Source organism: Dioscorea cayenensis, unplaced genomic scaffold (assembly GCF_009730915.1).
Source record: "Dioscorea cayenensis subsp. rotundata cultivar TDr96_F1 unplaced genomic scaffold, TDr96_F1_v2_PseudoChromosome.rev07_lg8_w22 25.fasta BLBR01001199.1, whole genome shotgun sequence".
In the NCBI taxonomy this organism is placed as follows: Eukaryota; Viridiplantae; Streptophyta; class Magnoliopsida; order Dioscoreales; family Dioscoreaceae; genus Dioscorea; species Dioscorea cayenensis.
In genome coordinates, this window is record NW_024087590.1 from 1,920 (window position 1) to 13,296 (window position 11,377).

At 39.1% G+C, this 11,377-nt stretch overlaps 1 protein-coding gene across 1 annotated transcript; it reads left to right on the forward strand.

Annotated features, from left to right (window-relative positions):
• Positions 1–450: 450 nt before the first annotated feature.
• LOC120255805 (disease resistance protein RFL1-like) lies at positions 451–10,464 on the forward strand (the record flags this gene model as incomplete). The annotated part of the gene is made up of 3 exons (XM_039263578.1): positions 451–573; positions 9,503–10,147; positions 10,252–10,464. Coding segments are annotated over exons 1-3 (981 nt in total), but the record flags the coding sequence as incomplete, so codon positions are not given.
• Between the last annotated feature and the right edge of the window lie 913 nt (positions 10,465–11,377).

Here is an 11,377-nt window from a genome sequence, read left to right on the forward strand (position 1 = left end):
GGTGAGAAACCGGCTTGTCGTACCGGCGCTTCGATGGGAAGAGTGGTAATAAATCATGGACAATGTTTGACACATAAGTCTTTAATGTTTAAACATATTATTTAGTGTTTAACTTTAGTATTTACGATTTTAAAACTTATTCATACTTGGTTTAAATATTTTGTTCTCCGTTTAAATATGTCTATAACGTTTAAATATATAACCAACATGTTTAAATATAGTTTTCTGATTTAAAATGAATGATTTTTCTTTGGCGTTGTTTTGGTTTACATATGTTAGTTTCACAGTGGATTCGTGATCTTTGCAGAAGAAGAAATATTTATTGGCCAACGGCGGATGGATGCTATTCCGGAACCGCTGCTCGAGGCGGGATGAGAGGCGGCCTCTATAAATGCTGGCTCGCTTGTGATTCTCTACTTCCGCCCACCAGCGCCGCCGCGATCCTCGGCCATGGGAGGCCCCTCCCGCCGCGGATTACAACAACCACCCCCACCACGAGCAGATGTACGGTCAGACTATGGCAGCCCAGCCGCCGTGGCGGCCACCCGGCGACGATGGCGAAAGATGTCACGCGTAACTCTTATGCAGGCGTGCCAGATATTGATGACCCAGGTTTTCCTCGGCTTGTCGCTTCGTGTTGAGGTACTGGAGAGGGACGTTCACGACCAGTAGCGCCATCCCTCGAAAGAACTGAAGCACCGGGACGAGCGAGGCGTCGAATTTGTGACAGCGACATCATCGAGAAGGTCATTCCAAAGGCGGCCACATTCGAAGAGACTTGCGAAAAGAGGAGAGCAATCGCCTCTGTCTCCGCGTGGTGCAGCGATGAAACAATAGCGACACCATCGGTGGTGATGTTATTCTTGAGCTGTCGCCGTTGATGACATGGCCATGACGGTGGAGGACATACGTCGATGATGTGGCACGTTGCAGCGGTTGAGAAGGTCGTCAACTCTCTCTCTTAATGAATCGATGGACCGGTGGAGCCGGTTTGCGAGATAGCGGCATCAAGATGGACATCGATCCTGCGGATCGAAGAACAAGCTAAAAGGGTGTGTCTCCGATGATGATCGTCGTGGCCACAGTTGAGAAGATCGTTGAATGCATTGCCGTGGCGTGGCGCGTGGCCGTGGCCGATGTACGCATGACGAGCGGACACAATCCCACCACAAATACAACCATGTAAGGATGTGTATGCGGTTGATCGTTTATCGCCATACGATCGTCCACGCGTCGAGCCGGACGATCCACAACAAGAACAACCATGTAAGGATGTGTGCCCTTGAGTTGATCTTTGTCGCGAGTCGTCCTCGCATCGAAAGGAAGATGCTGGCACGGTCTTGAACACATGAAGGCTGATGGCGATGCCCCATAGAGAGACCCCGGCCAGAGCGGCGAGAGAGATGATCGAGGCGATCAACAATGGGACAGACGAGCTCAGCTTTTATTCCCATGGGTTGGCTATCGTCTTAACAAATATGAGCGGGGAGTTGATGAGGATCTTCCTCAGTTGCTCTATGGACGGGTAAGTCTTAAGTTTTATGATGGTGTTTAAAGTTTTATTATAGTGTTTAACGATTTTCTAATGAGTGTTTAATGTCTTTATGTTATCATTTAATTTTCTACTTAGACGTTTAATTATATATAATAGCATTTAACATTTGATAATATCATTTAAACATTTACAATATGGTCTTATTATATCTGTTATCGTTTAACCTCGGCCTTTGTCGTGTGTGGGCCAGCCAGGACAAATTATACTTATTTGTTTGAGGAAGGATCGAGCTGCACAGTGATGAATGTTTTCGTGCATTACAAAAAGTCGTTGAGCCGAAGCCCAGTATCCTTCACAAGCGCGCCTCCATCACCCGGACCGCTTGAGCTATTTTATGTCAAAGCGGAGCGGCGCACCTTTGTAAACAATTATGGCTATGGTCGGGGATGCGTCGCTAACATGCGAAGTTCAAATTAGTCGTCCTCCGATAATCATGAATGGCCACTTCCATGTCGTCATCCTCGACAATGATAAACAAGAATCACGGGCATTATTCTTCATGTCAGGAGTACGATAAAAAACGCGTTGGACATGGTAAGATCTTTCAATTATGTCGAAATGTCAGTGTTTGGCTATTTCTAATCGGTATTCTAATCTCAACTTGCATATCTCGGCGGTAGGGAATCTATTCGAGCAATTGTGTCGATATGCGAGTTCGGCGAGTCGGCGGCGACAAACTACCCACTCGTCGCGACCACGGAAACCGCCAGAAAGCAAGGCGTCGCGATTCGCGCCGTCGTCATGCGGTTTATCGGCGATTACTTTGGGGTGAGATTCCATGCTACCATGAGCGAGCGTTCCTTACCTCGAGTTAAGATATGTTGCAGCATACTTAAGGAGGAGGCGGCGGCGTCCATGACAAAGTCGTCATAAGCGGGTTAAGATTTTTACGTGAAAGAACATGTCTTGTATATCTCAATGTCAATTTTGTTTTCGAATGTAAACTCGGACATTTCAATTCATTGTTTTCGTTTTTCGAATAACATGACTTGTATATCTCAATGTAAATTTTGTTTGTTTTCAATTGTAAAGCAGGTTAAGTTCCATTCGATTTCATTTCATTGTTTAATTTACGTTCTCATTGTGTACATTTCGGTTCATTGTTTAAATATACCATATATCGTTTAAACATGCGAGTTTGAAATATTTCAAATTACAGTGTATCCGTTTAAAATAACAATGTCTCTGTTTAAATACATCGATTCGTTGTAAAGAGTAAGAGTTTAAATATGGAAAGTTGCCCATCAATACACAATGTTTCTCTTCGAAGTCGGCTTTATTCTGATGCCTGAGTCGCGACAGTTTTCATTACAAGATCGTCGATTGTGACGGATCCATGGCGGTAGCGCGATGTAACTTCATGGACGTAAGCCTTGCGACTCGATCCTCTTTTCGTCTAGGCGCAGGTGCCTTTGTCACATTGCTGCCCACATTTTTCGTCAAGAGCTGTCATACGTCGGGTATGAGGAATATAGCTTCCTTATCGCCGGTTTGTAATTATCGGCGGTGAAGTACCCGCTAATAAATCGATGAGCGTTGGTGTGCATGCTGCGTTATTGCGCGTAGGCGTGTTTGCGAGGATACCATAAACTTGCCACCTTGAGCATGAACAAGTTCGATGGCGAGATCTCGAGTTCTGTGCCTTGAGTCGATCACTTACGTAGCGATCATCGACACAGCGACCAACACGAAGATTTCAGTTTGTCCTCTACAATGATCTCTACCTTGAATGTATAGCGGGCGTCAGTGGGTCTCCCCGTTTGTTACGCTTTGCTCACGCCCGATTTACATAACATGTGCATGAACTTGAACCTTGCAAATAAGGTTAAACAAAGGCAGTGATGGTTAAAGTAATTGCGTAAACGTTGTTTAAACATTATAGGTAAATATTTAAAGCGATTGAATTAATATTTAAAATACATAGTGTAATTAAACAAAATATTGAGAATGTGTTAAAGGTTAAAACTAAATGTTAAGTGTAAAATCAACATTCGCGAGACCTTATGGAGTCGACCATTTTTAAAGTCACAGGTAAATAGCGAGCTTCTTTGATCAAGCATTGAGCGACTCCGCGACGTTTGAATACATCTCAGCCCCAGCGATCACCTCTGAGCGAGATAATTCGACCAATGTCTTTCATATCCGATTTATTAATCAACGGTGATGAGCTTGGGTTGATGTAGCTGCGATTCATTCACGGTATCGTCGAAATCTTTAGCCGTGGATGCTCACGCAATGCGAAAGCATATAGACCAAGCACTCCTCCTCAATGCCTTCCCAAGTCGACATTGGCCTTCGTGAAAATTGGCCTCCAAATATCGAAGAGCGGTATGCATGTGGCGAAGAGGAAGACTCTCGCAATTGTGTTCTCAAAGGCCCTTGGACTGTCCAAGCCACGAAAGGTAATTATCTCATTATAATCTCCATCTCGTATAAATGCATCGCCTAACTTGGATATGAACCAAGTCAATTGGCATCGGTCTAGTTATCGACTATACGAGTCGGCGTGGAAAAACCATTGTTTCCATCTTTCCATGTGCGCGCGATGAAAGTACCCCGATACTTTTCAAGGAGGTGGGTACCATTGAGCTAAAGCAGTGCACTGCAAGCCCTCTTGAATCCCCAATACATCTGTTGAAAAGAAAAGAATGCGCGTTTAAAGCGATCACGCGTCTCTTTCCACGATCGCTATGTCTGCGAGGTTTGTCTTAGCCACCTTATCCACTACCAAAAGCAAGCAAGTCATAGCTGGAGATATCGCTGCTTTGTTGAGACCACCGGGCGTGCTCTTTTCCCAACCAAGCTTTGCTTGTATGGTATGTGGACACCATGTTCTCATAGCATGTCCTTTTCGAATGTCGATGGCCTTGTACAAGAGGCGGTCCTTGAGCTTCTAAAATCACTGCGTGCGCTTAACCCCATTTTTGGAGCACTTTCGGATGTGGCCTTGAACCTATTACCACCATAGTGTGTGATGGGTTGATTGTCTTGATTACGAAAGTATTTTTATTATACTCTTTTTGATGCATGAAAGGCGCGATGACAACCATCGGCGAGCATTCCACGATCGCTTGATGTTTTTCGTTCTTTATAGAATTTGAAGTCAAAATTCCTCTTTGATTGCAAAAATTTTGAAATACGTCCTGAAAATGTTCAACACACGTCAAAATGTTGTCCGATATCCAGCAGCGGCACTTGAAATGATCTTACGAGGAAGGAAGGCATCCCACACCGTCGGGGTCACCATGGGGTTGAGCTAGAGCACTCGCGAGAATCCCGAATTCACGCCAACACTTGATTAAATGAAAAGATCAATATGTTTCGCGGAGAATAAAATGTTTAAGTGATAAAGATAAATATTTAAGCGTCAAAATTAATAGTTAAGCGATGGGGAACTATTAACGTAAGCGGATAGTACAAGATTTTAACTAGTAGCGGAGCATACTTAAACAACGATGAACCCCATACGACTAGATCAATATAAAAGAGAAGGAACTTCTGACGAGAAAAACTCGTTTTCATTAGATGATTCAGACAATAGCACTTTATGCATCTCGACAGACAAGATCAACTACTGTAGCATTTGAAGATGGAGTGCGTGACACATCGTCTGGAAATCAACATCGTTTTTCTATTGGGCAAACCCGTTTTATATCCATCGGTGTGATAAACTTACCTCGACAAAGAGAAACTTGAGTCCCCCATCGCTCGCATATCTCAGCTAACACCAACTCCCAAAGTATGGGCAGTGAACATTAGCACTCTTCCCTCCCCGTTGTATCTAGCAATACCACAAAAAGCTCTCCATAATATATCGGCTGAAAACCAAATCGTACAAACAAAATGAAGAACAAAGAATAAGAGAAGAAGAAGAAGAAGAGAAGAAGATGTAAGAACAAGCAGCGATCGGAAAGGCAAAGCGAAAAGTGCTTGATCGATGGTATGACGTCAGAGTTAGACTAGGCGTGATGTGATTGGGCGGTATTTTTCCCTCCATCGGAGGCAAAAAGGAAAATATATGCCATTGTCGCGATGAAGCCATATTGTTCGTCGCTCGGAGGAAAGTTCTCGCCTTATCATGAGTCTCGTTTAAGCGTCGAGCTTTTTATGTTTTAACGCGATACATATAGTGTTTAAAATAACGATTAGCTGTTTAAATAATGTCTATATCATTTAAATAATATAGTAAAAGCGTTTAAATATAGTGATTTATCTGATTTTTAAAATATATGTTATTGTTTAAATTGAGATACTTTAAACGACATCGTTGAAGATGGAGTACTCTCTGAGTCATTTATGTTTAAACATCTTCATGTATTTTCTTAAACCTACGTTGTCGATGTTTAAAGAGTAAATCGATTATTGTTTAACTTTTTGTTTTTGTTTACAATAGCGTTCTTTTGTTTCTCCCAAATTGTTTTTACTAGGTCTCTGTTTAAAATTTCAGAAGTTATCACGAGTTGCTAAGTTTGTTTCAAAACATTTAAGCGTTTACAAAGAGACGTTAAATTATGACATTAAAACATTTACAACATTTACTACGTCTTCTCGGACCTTTGGACCTCACGGGGTCGACCCTCGTATAACGATGCAAGTACATGCATTCAGATATCGCAGTTTTGCATAACATGCGCACCATTCATCGAACTTGAACTGCTACATACGTACAGACATTTAAAAAAGGTTAAAGCAAACACATTCATGAAAAGTGACTATTAATCAATGTCGTCAGTGGGTTCTTAGCGAAGATCTGTAGTTAAAACACGTAATAGTTTGTATCTTGGCGTAAAGGTTCTTAAAGCGGTAAGAACAATTCTCAAGTGATAGATATCAAACTCCGTCTTAAAGGATGTTTCGATCTTCCTCCTCTAGAGAATCCTCCATAATCATGCAATAGTGAAATCTTTCTTTTTTACCCAAGTCATGCCCAGCAATTGCTTGCCCGTCATCCACGCTGGAGAATCCTCTGCATTCGAGGCGATTGTCACGAGGCATTCTTGCAGGCGAAAAAGATAGTTTAACATGTTGCGTGATTACGGTGATTGATTCTCGAGATGAAGGAGGAGGTTCACTGAGACATCAGATTTGATCATGATTTTTACATCGACTCCGAAAGAGGATCATACGAGGAGGATGAGGAGGAGGCGGGAGGATGAGACGGCGAGGGAGTGGTTCTTCCTTGTCATTTATGTTGTGAAGTCCACTAGTAGGTTGACGGTTCATATCGGAGAAAAAAGTGACGCCTGCAGTGGACGAGATTGTTGATCTCGTGAGCGGGTGTTCGGGATATTTATGTTACACGTGCACAACAATTAATGTGCGTCATTAATTCTTATACGCGAGTGGGATCTTAACTTTTCTGCACGCTATGCTGCACTTACCCGTGCATTCGGATTCAAGCGAAAAGATCGATATTTCTGCTGAGACTTTGAGTATTTAGCGTTAATATGAATAGTTAAAGCAGGTGAAAAGACAAATTTAAGCGGAGAAAACAATTATTAAACAAATATGTAATATATTTAAAGCGGAAATAGCGAAAGAGTTAAGCGATTATTTAAAAATATACAACTAGATATGATAAGCGAGGAAGAAGCTACTATAAATGACAAGAACTTTCTGCGAAAGCGAAATGAACTTTACTACCATATATATATATATAAAATTCAAAAATAACATTTTTAGGGATCTACAAGTAAATTTGCTTTGTAAAATAAAAAAAAAATACTAATAGAAATTGACCGTCTGTTAGCTAAATAAAAAATAGTGACCATGACATAGTGGGTTGAGGACCAATTTGAAATCAATTTAGGATTAGTGACCAAAGTGAATTTTAAGCAGTGAATTTTAAGCATACTTTGAGCACCAAAAATGGACTTTCATCTAACTAAAATCCATGAAAATGCATTAATTCTCACATACTAAAACGCTAAGCAAGTAGTACTTTTCTAAATTTCATTTCTTTAGGAATATCATGTTACAGCATTCATGATTTTAAAGTTCTTTTTAGACAAATAAAATAGCCTGCAATCAAATATATTTTCCGGATAAAAATATTTTCGTAATTATTTTTATGTGTTTTTGACAAATTGGTGACAAGCACCTAGTTGTTTTTCACTTCAGTAATTGTTAAAGAGCTTCTAAATATAGCTACTCACAAATATGATAATAAAAAGGTATTTAGTTTTTGTACTAAGTCAGGCATCTTAGTTTTTCCACAAAACGTTTAAAAGATATTAGAGCCAACCATGTCTCCTTCATCCTCCTTTGTTTGGCTAACATTTTATGGGTTTATATTATGTCAAAAATTAATGTAATTTATTATCTTGAATTTTTAAAAAGAAATTCATTTGCAATGATTCTCCTGTTACAATAAATACGCCTTCCTCAACGATTTGACTTCAAGACTAAGGAAATATGACATAAGTTTAATATCCATCATTTCAAATTCATGATCCATAGCCTTCTTTAAATCTTCAAGTAATCTTGGATTCTTTCTATGAAGATATGATCATAAACATAGAAACACAAATCAAAGATTTTAGTTTTCTTATGCCTTCACATTAATTGAGAGGAGTATTCCAAAGCCATTTGATACTAGTTTTAGCCTTTTGAGGCCACATATATAACTCAAATTTCATTCTTTGAAAAGCCATGGGAAGAAGAGCGAGGCGAGCACTGAGAGCCCAGGGGACATGCCAAGCCTCAGGTGGAATAAGTGGGGACGAGCCCAGCGCTCACGTGGTATCTGGAATCACTTTCATCTGCATCATGTTGCATGACTCAGAAATGTGCCTCGGTAGGGAAATCGAACTCACCATGCTGGGTGAAAAGCTCTGTCGGCGACCCGTGTATCTTAGATAGACTTGCGGATCATTGCCATTGAAAAGCCATTTTACTTCTATTGTCTTTTTGGGTTGCTTGATAGCAATGTTTTTCATCCATAACTCGTCCACTTTCCATCTTTTGCAATACATTTAAAAAGCTCAAACACACTATCCTCTTATATATATATATATATATATAACTTCAAAATTTTTCAGTAATAATGCTACAGCTGACTTTCTCATTAAAGACTTAGCTCAACAAACTTGCTTTTTATCACTCCTAATTACTTGGGATGCTAATGATCTCTTAAACTCCTTGCCTGAATAGCTCGACTTTTAAAATTTCTCCTTGTGAGATAAAGAGGTATTGCAAGAAAATGAAACTTTGCTAGATCACTTCCTTCACTAAAAACTAGATCTCATACCATTTTGTTTGAAAATAAATGTGAATGCACTAGCAAACAACTCGCTAGATAATTAAGTAATAAAGGAGATGATAATTTAAGAGGATTTAATCAAATGTTTCTTCTCTTATTTGGCCTGTTTACAAGATTATAACTATTTAGGTATTTATCGTTATTTGTGTACCCATATTTTTACAAAAGCATTGGTTTCTCCTTATGCAAAACTATAAATAAAATTTATTACCTAAATACTCTATATATACGAAAACTCTTCAAATTTATTATCCATCAAACTAATTTTTTTTAACATTCAGTCAATTTTAAAATATATTTTATGTTTTTGTTTTATTAAAACAACACATTGGTGTTTGGTGAGTAATTTTTGTTGCTAAGCTATTTATCTAATTCAAATTATACCAATTTGATTTTTAAATTTTTTAAAAATTATATTTATACCTTAACTAAATTAATCAGAGGTATGCATAAAAAAATTTAATCGATATTCAATTTGTGCAAATCCTTCATATACACTAGTTGCATCCATATCAAGTTTATTATATTTAGTTTTTCTAACATTTATTGTTCTAGATTACTTATTTTATTTATTTATTACAGAGTTACTAATTCTTTTTCATCCATAAAAAAATTTGTTGATCTACATCACTTATTTATTTATTTTTAGAGTTATTGATTACTTTCATCAATCACACCAACATCAGGTCAAGGAGATACAACGTATAGTGAATCAATTGAAGGTTGCCTATGACAAGAAAGGTTATCTTCTTGGAAGTTGCTCTCTCAATTTGTGGGCTAACTACAAAATTAGTCAAAGTTCAATCAAGTTATACAAAAAGATCAATAACTTGAAGGCTGAACATGATGCTTTCAAAGAAATAGAAGAGACACAACCTCCAAAAGCAGTTTTGGAGATCGCTACTTCAGTGACTCTTGTGGGCAACACTATCAAGCTAAATCTTGAGAAAGTTCGTGGTTACTTGGTAAATGACGATGTATCCATGGTGGGGATTTGGGGCATGGGAGGGGTCGGAAAGACAACTCTCTTGAATGAAATCAATAACTCATTACTTGGTGGTGATACTAATCCGGGGTTCAATTATGTCATCTCTCTGGAGGTTTCAAAAGAACCTCAATTTGAGAAGCTTCAAAATGAGATATCTAAAAGGTTAGGATTGCCTTCTGACTCCAGGAAAAGTGACATATTTGAGTTTTTGAAAAAGAAGAACTTTTTGCTGCTATTAGATGATATATGGAAGAGAGTGGACCTTCCTGAAGTCCTTGGTATTCCACTTCCACTCCGTCAAAGCCAAAATTCCGAAAATGGAGGTCAAAGCTACAAGCGGAAGGTAATCTTCACAACCAGAGATGATGAAGTGTGTGCTCATGAGATACTCACAAGAAGATCAAAGTTGAATGTATGGATGAAGAAGAAGCATGGCATCTTTTCAAGCTTTTTGCAAATGAAGAGATCATCAATTCCAATGAAAATATTAAAGAACTGGCAATGGAAGTTATGGAGAAGTGCTCAGGTTTACCACTTGCCCTTAAAGTCATTGGTCGAGCCACGTCGAATATGAAGACACCTGAAGAGTGGCGTCACATGTTGAGGTCGTTAATCAAGACTGTTATTGGTATCGATGAATCATTGTTTCACAACTTAAAGGTCAGTTATGATAATTTGGCCAATGATACTCTCAAGACAATGTTTCTTGTGTTGTGTGTTCAATGGTGTGCGAGTGCGAGACATTGAAGTCTCTGATCTCATAGAGCATTGGATTTGGTGTGGATTAATCAGTGACTTTGGAAACATGGGGGAAGCCTTTGACAAGGGATATTCTCTCATTGCAAAATTAAATGAAGCATGTTTGTTGGAGTTTTATGATATTAATGAATATTATGTCAAATTACATGATGTGATTCGTGATATGGCACTGTGGATTGTGTCTGAGTGTGGGAAGAAAAAGAACAAATGGATTATTGGTGAAAGTGGTGATAGTTTAAGACAATTTTTCAAAAGTGGGAGCGAGCAGTTGGCGGGAGGCAGAACTAATATCGTTCAAAGATACTTTATTTGGCAATAGTCTCTTGAAATTTTTAAGTGATCAAAATATTGACGAAAGGGGCCAAGTTTTTGTTGCAGCAACTTCTCCAGAGTTTATTTATGGCGGGATCTTCTGACTGGGAAACAGGGGCCGAGGTGGTTAGAAACTTTTTCCCTCACATGCCATCTCTCACACATTTGAACTTATCTGGGGCACCTATCGCTGGTCTTTCAATAGAAATTCGAGTTCTAGTTAATCTTCAATACCTCAACATTAGCCACTCAAGGATTCGGTCACTTCCACCTGAACTAGAAGAGCTGAAGCAATTAAAATACTTCTTCATTAGAAGTCCCTTTTTTTAACTAGTGAAGGTGAATATGTTCCAATTAAAGTTGATGGGTTGTCTGTATTATCAAGGTTGCCCGAGTTGCAAGTGCTTGATCTTTATGGAAATACTTGTTTAGAAGAAGGTGACTTGAGGATATTGATGGATAGGAAGAGGATTAAAGCGATCAGTATGGATGTGATGATGGA